Source organism: Meleagris gallopavo, chromosome 10, assembly GCF_905368555.1.
Source record: "Meleagris gallopavo chromosome 10, MGAL_WU_HG_1.1, whole genome shotgun sequence".
Taxonomy (NCBI): Eukaryota; Metazoa; Chordata; class Aves; order Galliformes; family Phasianidae; genus Meleagris; species Meleagris gallopavo.
The window spans coordinates 13,026,557-13,049,711 of record NC_139413.1 but is presented as its reverse complement, the minus strand read 5'-3'; the positions used below and the strand labels follow the sequence as shown (position 1 = coordinate 13,049,711).

The following is a 23,155-nucleotide window of genomic DNA, read 5'->3' as shown; positions in this document are numbered from 1 at the left end:
TCACAGAAACACCAGTGTAATACAAAAACTCTAGTGTTATCATCAAAAATACAAGGTATTTCTTCTCTGAATACCTATCTCAGTCAATATTAGATATATCCTAGATGTTAAACCCTGGCAATGGTTATTGTTGTAACCAAGATAAATTATAAGTATCTGGTGTGTAATGATATCACTTTCAGTATTCAGCTATACTTTTATCCTTGAGCTAACTTCACATTTTCTTTATATTTAGATAACTTTTTTTTTTTTTTTGCTTAAAACTGACAAAACAGAAGAGTTCCTTAAATACTAATTTTAGTCAAGTTCAGTTAGCAGTGATGGGGCTTGGAATAATTCTGAAAACCAGAGCTGCAGCAATATCTGGGGATATCAACTGTGATATTGTATATCTATTACTACAGTACTATTTGAATCTTGCTTTCTCGTATTCAGTGGAAATGTAGTGCTTGTTTCATCTGTCTCCAAGATTTATGTTACTAGATTTATCTTCATAAGTATTATACACTAACAAAACTTTTTCAAAAAAGACAGAACTGATACTTAATGCCTCATTGCTGGCTGTATTTCGTGCTCTATCTTGTATTCACTTCATAAAATTCATGTTAATTTAGCAATTAATATTAATCCAATTCTGATTGTTTGCTTTTCTTCCTGATCTTGCTTCTCTATATGATTGTTTTCCTTGTTACATATGCAAGGCTATTGAAAGTTACTGTCACATAAAGAGTAAAAAAAGTGAACAGAGCGGGGTGGATTTCACACCATTACTGTAACAGAAATAATAGTGTGCGTATTATATATATATATATAATACACATAAGAAAGCACTGCAAGAACTGGTGTTTTTTTTTTTTTTTTTTCTTGCAAAGTTCCTTTCAAATGCAAATTCAGAATATTTCCAAAAAAAGCCAAACCAATTCTAAGAACAGTAGGCTTGGTAAGAAGTTGTGCTAGCAGCGCTTTATAGCAAACGTTTTGGATATCCTTTGGCAGCGAAGTTGCTTAGTAACTGTTGAACTGAAGTCTTTAAGTAGTGAATTTGAAATTTTAAGTCTTCATTCCAAACAAAATAATTACAAACAGAAGAGCTAATGAAGGTTTTTGTGCCTCATGACAGCTGCTGTTGATCTGAGTCCATAGCCACAAACGTGGTGACTGTTGCTGATTTCAAAAGATCTTTTCCAAGCTCTGATTTTTATTTTTTTTTCCCATGCCATCATGCATTACATGCTGAGTGACTCTGAGTGGGTATGGAAATTCCAGAAATTGCCACACTTCTAGTATGTGAGCCATGGTCAGAGCATGTGCAAAATTCCTTGTGTAACTACAGGAAAGAAGATGTAGAAAGGCTTCAGTTGCTTGGTTAATAGTTGGGCAGTCTGGAGTTATCTACAACCCACTACCACATAGTGCTTTCAGAAATAGGGTTTGAATTTTGGGTGGTCTGATGTGGAGCCAGAAGCTGGGCTCAGTGATCCTTGTGGGTCCGTTCCAAAGCGGGTTATTCCATGACTGTATAATTTTATATAGATAATAATTCAGTAACTTATTCAGTTTATTACGTAGGCAGAAGTAAAATTTCAGCTCAGGATTAAATCACTCTGTAAGGCTGGTTAAGCAGCTAGACAAAGACCTTAATAAAAAAGATAATACCTCCCTTCTTTTATCAACATTCCTGTAGCTCACTCACTCTCTCACAAAAAAAAAAAAAAGTGTTAATGTCATAGAATTGAACTTTAATTATTATTAGAAGAGCTACTGGTCAGGAATTTATAGTGAGACGTAGGCAGGTATTTATAGTAAAATTCCAATATTCTTATACAGATTAAAAAAAAAAAAGCCAACAGGATTGAGTCTGAATTTTGGTATAATTTGTATCTTAAAGGGTAATTCAGAAAAAGGTAGAAGTGAAAGAGTTTCTTTTTGAATTCTTTCTCTGAAGGCCTCTACTTTGTGTAATCCACAGTCTTTTGCCATGAGCTGTCCAGGATCTTTGAGCAGCTCTTTTAGGTAGAGCACAATCTTAAAATGAAGTTAAAATTATGTGAACATGGATAATTATAACACAGACTTTAAAGATCAGACTATATTTCTTTATTTCTTAGCACATGAAATGGTGTAGAAATGTTTTTTATGCATATGATCATTATCACCATTTACCGTTTGCAAGCAACAGACTGCAGAAAAGAGCGTAACATGCAGAAGCATGCCACGGTTTCATGCAGATTCTGTTTCCGGCCTGTGCGCACCATTCCAAGCAAAATAAAACCTAATTCTGAGTATTCTCTGGAATAACAAACAAAAGTTCAGTGTGTGTAGTACTGAACTCCACAGTTCAATAGTCAACTGAGTTGATTGATTAATAAACAATATACTACTAAAACAAATATGAAAAATCAACTATATTTTACCTGTAGTAAATAAATCACATTCATCTCTTGAAAGAGTAAGTACAATTTTATTTTATTTTTTTTGAGTGAGTTTATACTGGCCACGTAACAAAAATATAGCAGTTATGTCAACCAGTGGATAGTGACGAAAATCACGCAGAAGTAATTTGGGATCACCCATTTGCGAAGTAAAGTCTAGGGTGCATCCCATTTGGCATTTATACAAGCTTCCACTATACTGTATTTTACTTTGTTTTCCTGTTCTTGCAGATCAGCTAACGAGTCCATGATCATTGGAACCAACCCCCAAATATCTTCTGTTTCCTCTTGCTTACTAACAGGAGTAGGGCTTTATCTTTCCTTAATTTGTAATGAAAAAAGGCCCAATTCTTCAGGCTTAACATCTCATATTTTCTCTCTTTATGCCTGGCTTGACAATCAGCTGAGTTGAGATGTAGACCCTTGTGAGATGGTTGGTAAAGATACATACAAGTGTAGCACCTGCCTGTAAACCAGAGTTCTTCTTAAAATTTTATTGGCACTCTAAGCAGCATAATCAGGAGACTCTGAACTTTACAGGTCAAGAACTTGCAGTAAGACACTGAATTCTGGGGCTTAGGCAGTTTGCCAGTGTTGTGCTGGATATGATTCTATAAAATCATGCCTTCTGGGAGTCTTCCAATGTTTTGTTAATCCAAGGCATTAAATAAACATTAAATTTGGGTGCTGCTTTTATTACTGGAGAAAAGCAAATAGAGTAAATTGACTATCTGTTCTTATTTCTGGGGGAAGTAGGACTGCCTTCCATAAAGCCATTCAAAAGGTGAAAAGCCCCAAGAACTTGTTCTCTCTTTTCAAATGCTTTTAATCCGCAGACCTGCCACAGTGCGGTGGATTGTTGTCCCCAGGAAACTTCAAAATAAGGAAGCTGATCAACCATCTGCTGAACAACATGTACAAAACAGAATTTTTGGGCCATGGACAAAATCTGCATTGTTACCAGAGAATGTCAGCCAGCTGCAGAGGGTCTGTGGGAGCATTCTGCTTCCCAAGGTATTTCGCTAGTACTTCTGTACTACACAGCAGTCCAGGACTTTTTTCTCAAGTCCCTCTGGGCTACAGACACCTCCCTGCTGTCTTGGCGCTGTTTTCAGCAGGATACTGGCTAGTGATCAGCAAGCATGGGTCAGAAGAAGGACAATATTTTTCCATTAACTATTCCAAAAAATGTTTTCAGGAGCAAGGCTCATGTATCTCTCCCTTAAGCTGATTTTACTAGGTACCACAGTTGCTGACTAACAGTTAACGTCTTTATCTTTCTCTGCATGGGCTAGAAGTGTACATCATCACAGAAATAGCCCGTGTATTTACACCAATGTGACAAACAGCATATTATTAACAGCTCAACATTTGAGTTTTCTCCTTACAAGATGCATCCCTCTCCTAGCTCTTAGCTGATAATCCAGTTCTAGTTTAATTTTTCTTCAGTTATATTGCCTCCCGTAGCTGAAATGCGAACTGCTGGTTGGACCAAGATCTTTCTGAAGGTTACAGCCAAGTTTGTTTTAATTCGTCTTTCTCCATACCACCTTTGCAGTATGCCTTAGTTTTTAGCCTCCACATGCATATAAATCTCTGAACTATCAAGGTACTGCTCCGAAGCAGGATTTCTGGGGTGGTTTCTATAGAGTTAATAACTGACAAGTTTTCTTACTCAGAGCAGTGTTATCTCAGTTCTTCGCATAAACAGATCTGCTCTTCTGCCTTGCACCTCATACCCACAGTGTGGCATATCCCAGCAAAACGTTGATCTGTCTGGGTGGCTTTCACCCCTTTGTCAGTAGTTGATCTCAAACATTTTTGCAGTGGCTTCTGAGTTAACTGTACCTTCTTTTTAAGAGGATTGCCCTGTTTCCCAGTGCCGTGGCAGGGGTTCACTCTCATGGGTTCACAGAGCAGAAACTGCTGCTCATTCCCATGCTGGAATTGCTGTTACCATAACTGCAATGTTATGCATGGTGTTGCTGTAATTCTTAACAGGACTGGTTTTCCTGTACTTTCTTTTTGGGCTTGCTACTAGTTATTAGTGGGTTTCAGTAATTATTCGTAGGCTTCCTTATTAATGGTTGCACATTTTGTTTCACCAAAATCTACCTTTTTTTTTTTCCTGCTCCTTTCCATTTGCCACATCTTCTGGATCTGTTTTTCCATGATCTTATTGCTCATGTTTGCTGTTATATGTAGGTAATTCAGTCCAAGCAATGTTTGTCACAGCTTCCATAGAAAAGCTTTCTGAATCTGTTGCTAGTCAAACTGAAAGGAATACAGTGATTCAGCTTACTGAATGATAAACACAGATCTTTTCAGGATGTCTGTGCACCTTTGCCAGTTTGAAGACCGATAAGAGAGTAGCTCCCAGTTCTGCATCTATACCCACTTCCTCATACATGGCTGAAGGTGGCCATCCCTGGGCCTTAGCCAGTACTTGGCAGTGTTTGTGCAGCTCCATTCTCATCAGGCCTCTCTGCCTTACTGCATTTGGAGAGGTTCCATGTGCCCTGCTGCAGTCCTCACAGTTACAGTAACACAATTATTTTTTCACATCAAGATTTTGAAATACCAATTCTTGATAAATGTAGGAGAGAACATTCCTGTATAAACATCTGCTTAATAAAAACAGAGCTCCCATGTAAATAATAAAGGCAAATAATCCATAAAGTCAAAAATCTAGTGGCAAGAAAGATGATAGTTATCCATATGACTCAATAACAGCAGTATGCTATAGCAGTCCCAAAAATGGAAAAGGGGATTCTTTTCCAAAATAGCTCTGGCTTTGTATACAAACTTATAATTAGACAATAAATACGGTTTAGTTACATAATGACCACTCTTGTATTAATATTTACATATGTTCAATATATATGCCCAAATATAGAAATATCCAAACTATTCTTTGAAATACAAAGAGGCCCAAGTAATTTTACTGTTATTTTAATTGGTTTAATTAATTTGCTTGTCACTTGCATCATTTTTTTTTACATTACTTTTAAGCGTATGTAGCAGAGTATATGTTCAGAGAAATACAGCAGTTACACAGACTTGCATAAACCTATTGAGTACAATTGGTATATCTTGTTCCCAACAGCTAGTTTTCAGTTTTCCCAGGGCATTGCTGTCTCCTTGCTGAGTGGTTTGGCTGCAATTTCTTATTGCATGAGTCAGATGTTCTTCCTTTTCTACAGCCTCCCACTTTGATATCAATTGTTTCCAGATTTATAGAGCAAAGAAATATAAAACACTTGAACTGAAAGACATGCTCAAAGACACTAAATTTAAAACTAGCAATATTTTCATTTCTGAAAATGAATTAGTCTATGAATTGAAAGCGTGCAATTACCAAAAAGAAAACATCAGATATTCTTGATACCAAGGGATTTTCTTTCCATAGAATATGACTTTTAATTTAAGAAACTTTTCAGTCATTTTCTTGGCGTTGATTTTTTTTGTTTAGCCATCAATGAGATTTAACATTTTTCTATTTTCTAGTACACAAAATTCCAGTCTGTTTAAAAATAAAAAAAAAAAAATCAAAGCTAATGAATCCATTAAATAGATACGCTTGGATATAGAGGATCCATATTTGAAAACAGCTGAACTTAACTTTCTTTTCCCACACAGTAAAAGGAAAAACTTAATGACAGACAAATTATTACTGTAAAATGTGTTTCCACTAGTATGTACAATAAGTGATTAAAAGGAAACAGAACAGAGCAATCTATTTCTGCTTCGAATAGTGATAGGGGCCAGCTCTTCAGCTTTTTGTTTTCTTAAAAGCCTGTTTCACTAAGTTGACTCAATCTTTGTTAGCTCAACCACAGTTGCAAGTAGGTAGACCCAGGAATGTGCTGATGTCGAGTTTGCTCGCAGTAGACAGAAACCAGATAAGTAACGAAGAGATAGCATGGTAATAGGAACAATTTTGAAAAATGAAGTTCTTTTTTTTTTTTTTTTTTTTTTTTTCCCAACTTCCTAAAATATTCCATCTGAATACAACCAAATAGGCTGGCTTCTGACCTGTCATTTTGTATCTGATATGGTGAGGGGTCATGGATTTCTACCAGCATTTTTTCCATCAATGTGATGTACAACAAGCTTTTTCTTGGAGTATGAGGCTTGCATCAGCACAATTTCTTCTTTTTTTTTTGTCCTTCTGGCCAACCACACTGGTTACTTATGAGGAAAAAAATAAAAACCAACAAAGGTTGGTTTATTCGACTATGTTGAAGATGACATAATTTAATAAGAATATGTGAAATCAGTCTTTTTGATAGAGAAGGCTGTACAGTCCCTTCTGTCCTTAAGCAACTGACTTGATGTTTCTTGATTTGTTACATTGATTTTTGTGTCCCACTTTTTGGAGCTTACCACTTTTATGCATATAAAAGAATGAAAATTAATCAAAACTATTTTTATGGCTGCGGAATATTGGAGTCGTATGGTCATCTGCAGAAATAAAAATGAACATTTTTGTGTTGGTGGAAGAACTCTCAAAGCTATTCATTCAGAAAATGAAAAAAGCAGTAACTAGCGCTGGAGAGAGTGACACTGACTCAGGAAACCAAGCCCCACCAACAGGCTGATAGTTGTCATCTGTCTCAAAATAAATGTGCTGGAATGAACAAAACCAGATGTTTTCTTAAAGTTGAAACTCAGACAGACTTTGCCCCTAATATTTGATTGCTGTGTATCTAGAACTCTGCCAGAGATCTCCCACTCCAGCAGTCTGTTCCTGAAGCCTACAAGAAGACATTAAATAATGAATTTCCGATTCTTCCACATTTTTTTGGAATAATCAATTTGGGAACAAAACCTACTGAAAACACTGTTTTTAAACAGAAAGATAAATTCTTTCTATTTATTTACTTGGCAATGTGTATGAAGCAGCTCTCTTCATCTGTACTCTACCTTTATGCTGCTTAGTGAGATATGAATCTAAGGCCAAGCAAGCTAGGAGCCTAATGAGTTCTATATCCTGTAGTCCAGACAGCTGTATTGCTGAAGATAATCTTGGTATCCATATTTCTGATAAGGCACTTCAGTGTAAAACCAAGTCATGGAGAGGACTTGGGCTGAGTAGTAATAACTACGTCCACGCTGGTAACAGGATTATTCTTGGATAGAAGATGCTCAAGTTCCTAATATTGTCAAGTTCAGCCAGAGCCCATACATGAGCACAGCCTCATGTTCAGAGAGTCTGGATACACCTGTTAGTTTTAATATAAACTCATATTTAAAATATAAATATATAGGCAGAATTATCAAGTAGCGTATAATAAACTTGTGGGTAAATGATTATATTTAGTAGATACCATGCTCCCAGGAGAGGTCAGTATAATTCTCATTAACATTTCCTGTGCATGGAAAAAAGTTAATGTCTTCAAAGTCAACAAACCTAGGATTTCTTAGAAAAATCTTTGAGCGGAGAGTTCTTTTTATCTATTTAGTAAGATCTGTGATGGTAAAAATGTGTCAGATGATTCCAAATATTACAGCACTGCATAAAAACAGATGTCTTATGAGAAGTCAGGTCCCAGAACATCTAGTGTGTTGTGAACCTCAAATGTTACCTGAAATAATGCTCAGAAATGAAGAAAAAGGATAAATGCCAGCACTGATTGGTTGCATTATCAGGCATCCAAAGGTATTTTTCATTAGCATTACTAAATCACAAACTTTATAACTTACTTAGTCTAGAAAAATAAGATGCAGTAAATGTACAACCTAAATACCAACAGGCCATGGAAATTTGCAATGACTGTGAAAATTACCTGTCTGTATTTGTACTATTGCTGACCAAACTGAATGCACAGTAGTTGCTCTCTAATTTAGTGTTCAGAAGCTTTTTCTTTGCACATTCTGGTTACTGAATAGTTATGCATTATATTATTTGCTAGTCATAAATGTTCTTTAAACTTTAAACTGCTTGTATATGTGATCCAAATCAGACTTTAATCAAGCTCCTAAATGTGAAAATTTTATTCTTCAGAGTACTGTTCTAGTTGTACCAACTCGTGAGGAATCTGGTTCACAGAAACTTAAGGACCTTGGCATAGCCAGCTGCAAACCTTAGCTCTTATTATTAGATCTTCAGTCCTGCTGACAGCTGTGGTATCTTTGCTTATAAATGTTTATATTTGCTATAAGGATAGTTGCATAGCTTTTCCTCTTTGCTTTGCACAAATGTATTTGTGAGAGCTATAATCTTACAGTGCTGTAAAATTACTGTCCCGTGAAGTAATAACAGTATTTGAGTGACTGTAAAGACACATCAAAGGAAGCGGCATACAGTGATGTGCGCTATCAGCAGAAGTTCTGGGTCAGCGAAGAAAAGTCTTTGACAAATGGATAGAAATCAACAAATACAGGCTGATGTAGAGATTACACTAAATTTCAAAACAAATATATTCCCTCTGTGTAAGAGACAGCGGCTAAAGCCTAAATAACTTCAAAAGGTGATATATTAAAACAGTAAAGTATATTCCCATTTGTTATAGCTGAACATGCCTCAACTCCTAGTTGCTGTTTAATATTCTAGTTTAGTACAGATTTTCTTTGATTTTGATCAATGTTACAGAGTTAATTTCTTGCTTTTATATATGCAAGATATAATAATCTGTCATTTTTTTGGATGTTTATAGGTTATGTACTCAATAACGTACTACCATAGCTTCTACATTTTGTTTTGTGTTTCTGGACAGCTTTAATTATGAAAATGTTTAACCAGCAAAACAAATTAACTTACAGATCACCTCAGTGTACAGATTCATATTGCTATATTAAGATCAGTTTCAGAGGTAAACAAACTTTCATCTCTCAATTCTAATATCCTAAAAACAACAGTCACATCAATATTTGTTCAGAAACCTGTGTGAATGAAGATCCCAATTTTCAGTTTACTGTGCTTCACCAACTTTGGTGGGGATTTGGGGTTCACAAGGAATGCAGAAATAAGGTGTCGTGAGCTTTCAGGAAGTCTTGTTACCAGTAGGCATTTAAGTCTGAAATTTGTTTGTAATGCAGGTTGGTTGAACTGCCTTTTATGTTTAAGAAGTTATGTTTAAGTGATATAGTTTTGAGCAGTAATATTCAGAAATGCAATACATTGTTATGCGTCTAGCGGTATGCATATGTATTGCTCTGCACATAGGTAGACACATGCATGTCGTATATATACTCATGTATGTACAAACATAGGTAGAACCATATTGGAGGAAAAAGAAAAGCTCGACGCTTCTTTCTAAAAGAAGAGTACTTCTCAGTGCTAAGAACTGTAGCAGTGTTCTATTCATAGCAGTCTCTGACACAGCATTTAGCATGATCATACAGAGACATCGAGACATAACAAGTCAAATAACTGGAAAAATAAAGCACTACTGCCACAGACGTTATGCAATATGGAGTAGTGTGATCTTCTGTTTGTAGAGGATGTGGTCTGAAAGAATAGCAAATAGTCTGCAGGAGTTAGAGCAATTTTTTTAAGGGTAGTATTACTCAGTAAGTTTTATATATGAGTTAACACTTTTCCAGTTCGTTGGGGATTTCAGATGCTAAGTTTTAGCTGGCTCCAGGGTGTATACCATTTATGCATTTTGTTGCTTGTTTTTTTTATTTAAACTGATTAAAAGTTTTTTTCTGAGGGGAAAAAAAAAAGTAAACTAACAATAACAACTAGGTGATGCTTTGAACTATTTAACTGCTGGAGTTTATAATAATTTAAAAAACTGAAATATGATTTCTCCCATGGCAGAAATCTTACTACTCCCTGATAGTAAAGATTCTTTTCTGCTAAGCTGGTGAAGAAGAGAATGGCAAATTGTTCAATCAACTTTGCTGCAAAGAAAAACATGGCAAGAGACTGTAGCCTGATGCTTTGGACACTACCACATTGAAGCTGTTTTGGTTTCTCAGGGATGCTGTTGCCTCTTGACACAAGTGACTTTAAACAGCAATGCTTTTTCTGCCAAGTGTTTCCAGCACGGATCAAGGAGCAGAGCATGTTGTCACTTGCTCTGTGATTTCTTCTTTTCCCCCTCTTCTTTATTATTTTATCAGGGCATACAGCCAAGGTCTGGGCAATTTGATGTTTCATAACCTCTCAGATGTACTGTTCTTTTTTTCTCACCACACCCAGGTCCCATCTGTGCCTGTCCTAGCCCAGCTCATTAGCATCCACTGGGCCTGGGCTGGCAGCCATCAGCTGAGTCCCTGAGCCTCAGCATTTGCCCATACTTCAGACACGCTGCCAAGGGCTGTCTTCTCTGTAGCCGTGCCAGGGACTTGCTGTACTCCTGGCCCAGTCTGGTGGATCTCCTCAGCCCCAAGCCCACACCTCTGTGCCTGTCCCACATCTGAAGTAGTGTGCCATGAGCTGCACCTCTTCATTATGCTCTAGGTTCATTCTCATGGTCCTCCCTTGCTCCAGGTCTCTCTCCTTCATGCCTACCTTACCCCTGGAATCCTGCCCTAATATCTGCCTTCTCACCTTACCTGGTTCCCATCATCCACCCAGCCCCTAAGCTGTACTCCTCTGTATCTGCTCAGACTCCGAAGCAGCACTATAGCAACAGCTCCTCATTGCTGCCCTGCCTGTCCTACCACCTCTCTCAGCCCTGAACCCCCACACTGCAGTCCCACTGGCACCACGCCTCAACCCAGTACTCCAGGCTCTGTGCCTCCTGTCATTTTTGCCACTGCTGGTTAAGTACAGCTTTTCAGAAGCCAACATCGCTTTTGCATGGATCCTCAAGCTTCACCTCTCAGAGAATAGCATCCTGCTAATAGCAAAGCAGATGATGATTGTGCTCATCTCTAGTGTATGATTGAAAAGGGGTTGCATCTTATGGCTATTCTTCCATCTTGCACCATCTCCTACCATGTATCAGAGCAAGACAGGGAATGAATTTGTTTTTCTTTTTTAATTATTATTGTCAGCAAGCTGAATATATAAATGAAATAATTTGATTTCTTTTTTTGTTTGCATCCATTTTGCATGCAAAAACTCTTGGATGTTTCAGTTTAACAAAGCTGAATATGTCTAATGAAATTGTCTGCTCAATATTTGTTCAAGACATTTTCAGACTCGTATAATCAGAAATAAACACCTACATTTGCTCACACAGCTGAACCAGACACCAACAAATTGGAAAAAAAGCAAAGAAAAAAAGGTTGTTGAATAAATTCAATATTAAAAAAAATATATTGGAAATTAAGAAGGGCTGGATCAGATAAAGAAATCATTATTTAACGAGCTTCACTTTAGGAGGGAAATCTATACATCATGACTACTGTTGTAGTGCCTCAGAAGTTATTATTATACTGTCTGTACTCTGAGGCCGTTGAAGAATGGATGGTATTGGTAAATAACAACCTAAGTATCTAAGCCTAAGTTCCTGCATTGATATACAAAGCTCCCAGAATATTTGTGGCATTCTGACAGAGGTGTCTCCACCACTGTAGAGATTCAGGCACGAGATCTGACAGCTACAGAATTAATGCTTGGAAACACCAGGAAAGACAGCAAATGTCAGCAGACAGTGTATCTTCTTTTATATCTTACTTTCACCTTTACCACCATGAGTAATGATGGAGAAGAATCACACTGAATGTCAGGTTTTGGTTTTGTCCTCAACCCTTAGTGTTCTTTTGTTTAATATCTTACAATTATTAGATTCCTTCTGAATAGAATGACTGAATTTTATCTGCTGCTTTATTTTGCCATTGAAATAATGACAAGTAGCGAAGCTTATGAGATTTCTGAATTCATTCTGTCTGTATTGTGGTTAAGATACAGAAAAGGACAGCGAGAGGTTTTCTGAGGATTTGCTGCCCACATTCACAATGCCTGTTTCCTATCCTCTCCTATTAATTTTTCTGTCGTAGGCCTTAAAGCTTTTGTTTCTCACCTTGGAGTATTGAGACACTGGTTGTTTTGTTTTCTGTATTCCACTAAATTTAGTGTATGTTATGCAATGTGTATTAACTGGGTCAAATGAGGAATGAACAACTGCATGAAGAAAATTTTTCAGTTAGTACTAACAAGTGCCTTCAGTGATCTCTAGAAGGAAGGAAGTGAGATTTACACATAATGGTTTCCAAACAATACAAACTTGCAACAAACATGAGTGTGAGCAGTAATACCACTTCCTGCCAGTTATCAAAATTACTGATACTTCCAGAAATCTACAGTTCTAGAGAACTGAGTACCAGCGTTGTGTCACAGAAAAGCCTGCTGGGGGGGAAGAAAAAAAAAAAAAAAAAAAAAAAACTAACCTGCAAGAGGAAAGGCATGACAACTGGCTTGATTTACAGGCATTAACAGGAGAGCTTTCAATCTGTGGTACAAAGAAAGAGAGGCTCCTTGTCCACACTTGCAGCTTAGAATGTTCGGAAAATAAGTATCCGATGTTTTTAATTTTAAACAAAGGCTTCAGGCACTCTGCAGTAACAAGACTTGAAATGTGGAGTACAGTTTGTTAATATGCATTAAAAGCTTGCAGCTACTTCCCACAGACCTGACCAGATGTCATTTAAGAGGCTGCACCTTGTTGTCCATGACTGTAGCACTATTTATTTTGGACCACACCTCATGGTTCATAACCCTCCCAGAAGAAGTGCGATAAGTAACGCAGACCACACATGCTAAAATTCTTTAGATTACAGCTGTTGCCCTTTTCAGAGCGTCACAGGCACATACAGTATGTTTCTCTTGGATAGCGTCTTAGCGAGAGTGGACGTTGCACTGTTTTGTGGAGAGCTGGCATGCAGAGCTAGGTTTTTTCATGATTTCAAGGAAATCAGGCCCCTGCTGTGACTCCTTCACTGATGTTGAAATCTCATTTAGATAGCTAATTCCTCAGTGAAAAATATCACAGTTGAATGCTTTTGTTCAGATTACATTATCTAAAATAAATACATTGTGGTTTGATGCTTCTTTCCACGGTACAAAATTGAACATTTGATTCTTTTTTTTTTTTTTTTTTAGTTTATCAGCTAGAAATAGGACAACTGATGTGCAGTGGCCACTATTTTTAGAACTTCAACCATCTTATTACATAAGTACTATCAGCGTTATAACTTATACGTTTTTTTCTCATGTACTGTGGTATTTATGTTCATTTATAACAGATCACAGTCAAGTTAATATAATGAACAAAACCATGCGTGGCAGAGATAGCTTGCCTTTTATACAGAGATCTGAGGGTGCTTTATAACAGCAGAAAAGCACAGCAACTTCCAGTTTACCAGGGAGTGGGACTGAGGCAAAGAGAGGTAAAGATATTTCTTTGACAGCAGTTAGTGAGGTAGGGAAGAAGAACTGAAAAACTAAACGTTAGATCCATACGTATGACTTCAAGTCAAACAATCATATGGGAGCACTCTGTGAGTTCAAGTTGGTAACGTGACCAAGTGTGCTTCAAAATACTCTACTCTTGGTAATAGGAGCTAAACCACTGCCTGACCTACAGATTTTGGTGATTTCAAAGAAAAGTTAGAAACAGAATAGGATCACCTCTTGCCTTGAACTTTCTACCTGCTTATAGGTATACGTGTAGAACAGGATCAAATTTTAAATCAGTTTGCTGTGGCACATTGTTTTCTGAGCCAAGTGTTGACAGATAACAGCATTACTACTAGCTGCATAACTGATGACGTAAATATAGAAATTTGAAGCATAACGTTCAAAGGTTAATGGGGTAAAGAGTGGCATTTCGTGTGAATAAGACTTCGCATAATTAGCTCATAGATGTTAGTTTTTATGATGCCCACAAATTCCCCTTACTGGTAGGCAGGAAGTATCATGGGAATTCCCAGGGACATGCTCATCCTTTGCATTTTATAAGCTTCATCAAACAGCTAGCATTATCTGTAACACCATGTTGTGCAAACACGTTACGTGAACAGGAAACAGTACTATATTGCTATTGCTCAGAGCATTTCAAATTTTAGTCACTAGAAAGGAGGTCAACATCCGATTTTCAGAAAATATCTTTCCACGACGAAATGAGATGATTGCTGCAAAATGTTGTTTCCATAAATAGCTTCTCAAAAAGATATTTTTATCTTCCATCAAGTGTCACGTACTACCTAATAGTTTACTTTGCTGTAATGGCACACAGTTGCTAGGAATACTGTAGCTCTTGTAGAAGCGGTAGTAAAATGGCAACTCTGTTTTACTACATGAAAATTAATGAAGTAGCTATCTCATAACTTTATTGATAATGTGATGGATTAGGGATACTCTTGTTCTGTTGTTTAATCTGTCTAATGTTCCTGGGTTTACGTAAATGTTATAAAAATAATACTGCAACAATGCCTAGACATTAATGTACATCTTTCTTTATATGGGTCGGACATCTTCTACAAAAGTAATACTGTATCTCATTTTATGTAATACCACAGAAACACTATGCACAATAATATTGCATATTATTATTATATTGCTTACTATTATTATTATTGCAAATAATGCTGCATCAGCATCCTGTAATAAGCATTATCACCACAGTGAATTAGTTGTTATTACAGAAGCATTATTACTTGAAAGGAAATCTTAGAGATTTAAACCTACTCTTAGATATGGAACATAATTAACTTCAATACTGTAAGATACGTAGTAAGTACACACTGCTATCAGTAGAAACATTGCTGCAAAGTGCTTTAAAATCATATAACACTATATACCAATACCTTAAGTATCAAGAGGCAAATGGCTGGAGACCTGAAGAGTATGGTATGATCAGTGACATGGAGCTGCCAGGCTCCTGTTTTTAGCATCCAACTGCTCTAACTAGCTGAATATCATGAATATGTGCAGAATAAGTTGTTTCAAGACAGAGTCTGACATTTAACATTTAATGATATATTTTACTTTACTTTCTTATGATAGGGGAAATTAAAATGTCATGGAAAAGACTTCATGATTCATGGTTCTTCTCTCTGAAATGGTAGCATATAATGTTGGATTGTTAATAGAGTTTGTATTATTTCTTTATCTATACAATATTAAATTAGGTTTGCAGAACTTGTTCTTTGCAAGTATTTTGGCTACTTGATTCATCCTGAAAGCAGCTGTGCCTATAGGGGTTACTACACAATTTCTATGAGTTAGAGCCAGTCATATGTGAGAGTTTCTCATCCTTGATACTGGTGCTGATTCAGTATAACTTTAATGAGTATGAATAAACTGTATGTGTAATAATGCCATCATACATTCTGTAGCACTGTTTGCTACAGATTGCTGGTTCTATGGCTGCCTCTTGCTCATTGTTGATTTTCTTCTCATGAGTAATTAAAGTGAAACTTTAGTTGAGCAGGTAATTTATGAGAAGTCTTGAGTTACTACAGTGAAGACTACAAAGTAGACTAATAACTTGTGTAAATTTCACTGCTGGCTGCCTGTGTTGTGCCTGGGAGTGTTAGTTTGGGTAACTTTGAACAGAATACATGATCTAATGACTTCTCTGTATAAAACCTGTTATTTTTAAGAGGGAAAAAAAATATGGAAATATATGCTGCTGTCCCAGCCTTACTGTGCGGTAAAACAAAATACTTTTAAAAAGACAACCATCAAACATAGATAGAATTGTATATGCTTTTAAAGTTGTGTACAACAAATGTCTAGACAGAGTAAACCCATAAAATTAGTCTTAGTTAGTCACAAATGAAACGAGTGGAAAGCAGTTCCTGAAAGTCCAAAATTAAAATAAACAACAAAATGGCACTCAGGCCATTCAGATGATCCTGTAAACAAAAGGGTGCTCTGTGTCTCGGTTTGCTATCTGGAGTTCAGTCTTCTCTGTGCTGAAGTCAAAGATCAGGGCTGACTGAGAGTGACATCCTGTGGGGAAAACTGTGGCAGAAGCAGCTGCTGGACTTAGTGGGACTTAACCCATGGGTGTCCTACTTTTTGGCTTGCTGGGCTGCATTGAGTAAAGCAGAATTGTCTTGGGTTGAATATAAATATATAATGTAGATAAGTAGAAAAACTTTTAAATACATTTTTAATCACAAAATTTAAAACAAAGAGTAACAAAAATATAAAACTAATAGGATATTTAACTTTGTTTTTGCAAAACTAATGTGTCATTATCTGGTTCAATGTAACTGACTGTAATTCTTAGTGAATTCCTTATTCCTATTCCCAAATTCCTTTATCAAAATGGAAAGCAAGGTTCCATATTTTTCAGTGTTCATAGGACTGTATTTAGGCAATATGTTTAAATACATGAAATTATTTGCCATAACTTGAGCTTTCCATCATTTAAGATTCATTTTGAATAGTACTGTGGTTTGAAACATAGCACAGATAAGCTGATTTTCACTTTGAAAATTCATGTTTAATTCATTTAAATGAGCGGTCAAATCCACAAAACATGCTAAATCTGGGAGACATTTTTCATCTTCAGTTTCTGGCACAAATTTTCCTTTTGGTTCTATAAATGACTTGATTTCATTTTGCAAATCATAAAATCTTTTTAGCATATTACCCCAACTTAGCCACCTTCCTTCAGAAAAATAAATGATGTCCCTAAAATCAGCATCCATACTTTTAAGGAGCTCCTGGAATTAGTGATGATTCAGTCCCTTGAACTTTATAAAATTCACAGCATTGATGACAATTAGCATCATCCATTTTTAAAGCTTCTGTGCACAACTTTTCTTGAGGTACAATGCAGTGATATTTCATCAAATGTGAATTGCTAGTGGTAATTGCATCATCTTCTATTAATTATAAAAGTCCCTCTTGTTTACCATCCATTGCCAAGTGCGATCAGTAGCTGTATAAAAAACATGTTGCCCTAGACTCCACTCAATTAATGGAATGCTCTCATCATTTTCACTCAGATCTAGACCTGACTACATTGGTCTCAAAAATTTCTACAGACTCTACACAGTTCAGACTGATGCCTTTTGGTAACTACCTTCTTATTTAGGTTTATCCCAGGTTATTCTGTTTCCTTTGCTGCTCTCTAGAAAGCCATCTGTCCTACCTTCCATTTACGTATTTTACAGAACAAGCCAGTCCTTACTTTTTGATTTCTCTGAAACTCAGCCAGTTCCCTTCCCTGGCTTTTGCCAATTGTTGTGAAGAGCAGTGTATGAACTTCTCTTTCTCTGTATTGATGCACTCAGGTATGGTGGCATGTCCATGGAGAGAGACAATAACAGTCCTGCACAACAGGACTGTTTCCAAATTAAGCACTTTCCTCTTATGCCACCTGTGCCATTCACCTGTTAGAACGTTACTAAGTACACTGTAATTCTGACATTCCACAAAGCTGCAGCTTTTGTGCTATTTCTTGTCTGGGCTTGTATATGAAGTACCACCTAGTCCTGAAACAGCTGAAACTCTTGCCCTTGAAATGACTTGGCTCTGAGGTTTATCAGCTCCAGCTCAGCAAACACACTCAAAACTTTCCTAGGGCAGACTGTACCCTAGCTTGTGTATTGACAGTACTGAAAGGGCTCTTTGTGCAGATCTCTGCTTGCTTATGCGGAAACTGGAACAACTTAACTTTGTGGTGTTACGCTCCTTTCTTGAATGATTCATGTGGTTGGTCAATCACAGGACGGGTGGTCATTAGTGGCAGCAAGCTAAAGCTATGTAGTGGGCTGTAAGAGAGCCACAATCTGTTCCTCTGAATCCCTGAGTAATCTACTTAGTAATCAATATCCTGAAATAGAAATAGAGCACTTGAGATATCCATGAGAAGCTGGAATGGATGTTCATTGGAAACTGGAAATAATAGAGCATATGCCTTATTGATTAATTATTAGCTTGTTAAATTCATGTGATTATTAAGACTGAGATAAGAAACATCTCCAGAGAGAGACATTAAATGGCAGGAGGAAAAAATTTATTTAATATTATTTATTTTATCCTTAGTGCATTTTCATTCATGATTATCTGGGTAACATAGAGTAGCTTATTTTCCATCTGTAAACATATTCTCTTATAGATTTGCCAGGGGAGTTTTCATAGATGAGGAAACAAAAGCTGTTATGGAGCACATAACAACACTAAATAAAATCCTCAAAAGGGTTGGATTCCTAAATACATACACAGTTCTCTGCCATCTGATCCAGTGGAGAAACTAAAAGCACTAGCAAGTTGATCAGAGACCTGGTAGGGTGATTTGAGTTGTTAGCTGGGCCGGAGTGCAACAGGACACTTTCAAGTGAGCACTGTGGAAGTTTGCTGAGAGCAGTGGAAAGGTGATACTCTGGCTGTGAAAGGGAGTGGTATTAGCAGACCCAGATTCTTTTACTCTTTTCTCACAATCTTAATCTTTATGCACATTCAGGACTTCTGTTATTGCTTGCTTAATCCCTACATAGTTTTCATGCATCTCAGATCTACTCTCATCTTTCCTGGCCAGCTGTACACTTCCTTAACCTACAGCTGACCTCTCTTAGCTTTCAGGGTCCCTTTTTGTCCCAACCTCACCTCTCTTTTCCAGCCATCTCCTCCTGGCTTTCAGACTCATTTCTACCTTTTATCCTGCATGTTGTCCTCCTCATTTCCCTGTCATTACTGTCTCCTATTTTGCTGTAAGCCTTCTAGTGTCTTTGCTGAGCCAGTCCTGGCTTTCAGGCAGTCACAGCCACTGGCTGTAGCTTGACAGAGGCATAATGACCCACTGTGTAGTTAGATGGTTTATTGAGCTTTCCTGATGCTGGCCTTTATGAATCTTATGATCCTTCTCAGAGAACCTCTAGACCCCGATTTCCTTACTCATCAAGGTATTCCTTATCTATTGCAAGAGGCCGTTTACCACCACCAACTCCTCCTTTGTTTTCTTTGCATTCATCTCAGAATCTTTCTTGTCTGCCGTGACTGAACACCATCAAGACAATCTCTGAGACAAAAAAACAGTGAAAGTATGTGGCAGATCAGAAGCAGGTTTCAAGGTAGTTCAATTGTATCAAGCAAAGTCAGGAACATGCAGAGCAGACAGTCTTCAGACTGCTCAGGCTTCTTTATGGAATTCAGCAAGTTGACTGAGCCTACAGTGTGATATTTCAGTCATTTGGGCAAATGTGGATGAAGTTTCTCAGACATGAGAAGAAGCAAAAACCACTTCTTGTCCATTTGAAATCTCTGGTCCAAATAATGTATAAGAATTTCTTTACTATTACTCAGAAAAGACACTGCATTTATTTAATACAGATACAATGTCTGCCTTTCTGCTTTCATTCGTAGAAATGACTGAATAGTTTGGGATGAAACTGGACAAAAATCTTTAGCATTCACCATGAGAAATTTCAGACTGAATGGTTGAAGTGAGGAATGGTTGTAAATAACATGTTTTAGAGTAGAAATTGTGAGAAAACTTCACAAACAGCTTGAACGCAGTAGGTGGCATTACGTTCAGCCTTTGGGTGTTTTAGTTCTGGATATTCCATAGCTGTGCAAGAAGAACAGTGTCTGCTTGTTAAACTACTGTACACAAGTACCTTCTCTAATTAAGCAGAAGATGTTTGCTTTCAGGGTTTGCTTTCTCAGTTTCTGTGTCCTGCTGTATTAGAGAAATGGGTCTCTGTGTCCTGTCTGACCCAGAAGGGGATACTGATAGGGGTAGTCATCTCACTTAACCAGTCTAGCCAGGCACTGTCATGCTCTCATTTAAAACCTTCCTCTCCCAGTCTACATTCCTGCCTCAGTTTTAACCAGGTAGGTTTCTTGGTAAGGAAGAGGAGCTTTAAATGCAAACAGCATCAGGACTCATTCTCTGTGAATAAACATTGCCCTCATAAGGAATTTGTGATTAAAGCAGAGGCTTGGAGTCAGGAAGCTGGAGTTTGTCTGTTTTTCTTCTATATATATTCTAAGTGACTTTGTGACAAACCCTTGAATTAAAATCAGATAGAACTGCCTGTGAGTTTTCAGTATTTCTCTTGCTGATGTTGATGAACTTGTCTGAAGCTATTAAAAACTGGGTAATTTTGAAAATGTAAGTTAATCTCCTTTCCCTTAGTTGCCCCATCACAGCATAGCAAGGAGTTTGAATATTTATTGTCGTAATTCACAAGTAGATCACTGTGAGATCCTGGATACATTACCATGTGTGAATTATTAAGATCTTAAGTATTTTATGCCTTTACAGGAAGCATTGTATACACCGGAGAGCAGTGAAGGCTCCTAGCTGAAGGCAAACACGCATCATACAAATCTCCCAGCAAAGTGTCTGCGGTAGGATACAGGACTTAAATGTAGTGTATTACAGAGGTCAGTGTTGTGTGTGCAGACCAGGAGAAGGAGACCAAAGGCTCCAACTTATGGTTCTCACCAGAGGACAAGCCGGTCTAGCCAAGTCATTAGTGCTCTCATAAAAGGAATAATTCTGCTCTCGTAAAGGGTGTGTTTTCCCCAAACTCTATTATTTTATCTTCTTTCTATTTACGTTAAACTGGATACATCTCACAAAATGTCAGTTCTAAATCTCCCTACTCCCAGCTGAGTGCTCAAACTACTGAGCTGCAGAACTAGGCTCCTTCCTATGCTCTAAAACCAAACATTTCTCTGTTCATAAAAAGGTCAACACAAACAGGGCATGGATTATTCTTTGCCTCAGAGAACATGCTGGACAGAAAAAGACCCTGGACAGAGCCCACTGCCTTCCTGCTCCAGTGCCAGCCATGCAGCTGTTACAAACATGATGTGACCATCACCATTGGTGCAGATGCCTGAAGAGGTGGGACAGAAAATCCAAGCCGTTGCTGGACCTGGGCCATTTGGCCTTCAGCAGGATTGGATAAATAACAGTTTTCAGTATTAGATTTTGGACGTGGACTTTTAAACCTCTCTTCATATCTGAGCCCTGCTTCTCGGGATTCTCCTCGACTGTAACGTAAAAACCTTTCTTTGCCAGGATTCGCTGCTGGCAGCGTCAGGGCCTGGGCCACAGCGCCGCGCTGACTGCGGAGCGGGGGCACAGCGCCACCTAGCGGCACGCGCTGACATTACCCGCATGCTGTCCGACAAGGAATGGTTCCTCTGTACGCCACCGAAATTCAGACACAAAACCAAACAAAAACAATTAAAATATTTTTTTGTGTATTTATTTTTAATCCTGTTCTAATCCAGATGTCTTTTCTATCATGTATAAATTTTCCTTGACTGATTGAAAGAAAAGCCAAATCTTGGATCTGCTCGGTAAAAGCAGGCCTTGCTCCCCATTCTGGTACTCTCCCATGAATTTCAGCTGCTTGGCATCTGCGTGTCATTAAAATCTTTGTTCCTGCTGTTTTCCTTTATGCACACTAAGAATGTAATGCAGAGCTCAAGGAGAATCCTTCAGAAAGGTGCAGGCCAGCAATGGCAGCCAGTAGCAGCAGCTGGTGACGGCGGGCCATCAACTCCAGCATCAGCCTTCAGCATGGCATTCTTTCAGAGGGATCTTTTTTAATCCTAGGAGGGGGTTACTCCTTGTGCCTGAGCTACGAGTTAGTAACACTTCTGTTGTTTTTCTACTTATCCCTTTCAGGAAAAAAAAAAAAAAAGAGCGTCACGTAACTTTCACATTTGCATTTCGAGAAAAAATGCCTTCTTTTTTTTTCATTTGTTTTTAAAGTGCAACAGTGCAAAGCGAAGGAACAGTTATTTGTCCACTGAGAATCCACAACCAGAAAATTACTTTTCCAACACGGTATCATTGCATGTTAATATTTTACTCAGAGTTTCACACAAATTATGAAAACTGTACAAAGTGATGAACGATGGACATTAAAAGGTACAATGCAGATAAAGACAAGGGCCATGAGCTGGCTGGAAATCGAGAGGTTTGGAAATTCTTTGCAGAACAGAGTTTTTAGAAACCCTTATGTGATGTTTTTAAATATAAATCTGGATTGTACTGAGCTCTGCTAAATCAGTAAAAGTGAATTTAAGAAACACTGCACGGGTTAACTTGTTTTATGGAAATGTATTTATTTCCAGTTAGATTAGAAGGAGCCTGCAATGCTCTGCTCCAGTTTAATTCCATTTTCTTGCAATTGCTGATTTTCTGTTCGTGGAAGAACACATTTTTCAGCTGACCAACACGATGGGGAAGCAACGACGTACCTTTACCGTCTTCTCAACGTGCAATATCGGCTTTGTCTATTTTACACCGATCGCAAACTTTCATCTCTTTCAGGGTGCAGACGCAGCTCAGGCGCAGACGCAGCGGACGGCTCCCCGAGCCCCGCTCAGCACGGCCGCTCCGCCGCCCGCGGCAGCTCAGCCCCATCCCGCAGCTCCGAGCTCCGCCCGCGCTTCCGTCGCGCGCCCTTCGGACCGAGCCGCACTCGTTCCGCGGCGAAAGATGCCGCCCGCGCGGCTGCGGCGGGACGGGGCGGCGGCGCCCATCCGCGGCGGCGGGAGGAGCTACCCGAGGTGCCGCTGCCCGGCCGGGGCGCTCCTCCTGGCGGGCCCGGCCCCGCGGCGCGCGCGGCGGCCCGTCGAGCCGTCCCCTAGCGAGCGCCCGCCGGGACCCGGCGCCGCGCTGCCGGGCGGCAGGGAACATGGCGCTGCGACGGGAGCGGCGGCAGGTGGGTCGCGGCCGGCCGGAGGGGAGCGGCGGGTGAGGGGGGCTGGGCCGCGGGGTCGGGGGCAAAGTGCTGCCGAGCGGTCCCGCTCCTGGGGTCGGGGAGCTAGCGGGCGTCCGGCGTTAGCTGCAGGGTTGCGCTTGCGGAAAATCTGTGACGTTCGAAACTTGACT

General features: G+C 38.6%; 2 protein-coding genes across 7 annotated transcripts in view; one reads left to right on the top strand and one right to left on the bottom strand.

Annotated features, from left to right (window-relative positions):
* Window positions 1–2,449: 2,449 nt before the first annotated feature.
* On the bottom strand, window positions 2,450–22,960 carry LOC146543709 (uncharacterized). The gene is made up of 2 exons (XM_085231889.1): window positions 22,519–22,960; window positions 2,450–21,933 (listed from the first exon to the last, which is right to left on the bottom strand). Exon 1 carries the CDS (start codon window positions 22,958–22,960, stop codon window positions 22,532–22,534), a length of 429 nt encoding a protein of 142 aa, XP_085088015.1. The 3' UTR covers window positions 2,450–21,933; window positions 22,519–22,531.
* Window positions 22,851–23,155, top strand: part of SLC44A3 (solute carrier family 44 member 3) — a 38,498-nt gene continuing 38,193 nt past the window's right edge. For all 6 annotated transcript variants that reach the window (XM_085231867.1, XM_085231872.1, XM_085231870.1 and 3 more), the window contains exon 1: window positions 22,851–22,985. In XM_085231867.1, the coding sequence (XP_085087993.1) occupies window positions 22,959–22,985 (27 nt within the window). In that variant the 5' untranslated portion in view covers window positions 22,851–22,958. The remainder of the gene's footprint in view (window positions 22,986–23,155) is intronic.

What these genes read in the sequence shown, in the direction of transcription:
- LOC146543709 (XM_085231889.1), bottom strand. Translation starts at nt 22,960, where the DNA reads ATGTTCCCTGCCGCCCGGCAGCGCGGCGCCGGGTCCCGGCGGGCGCTC.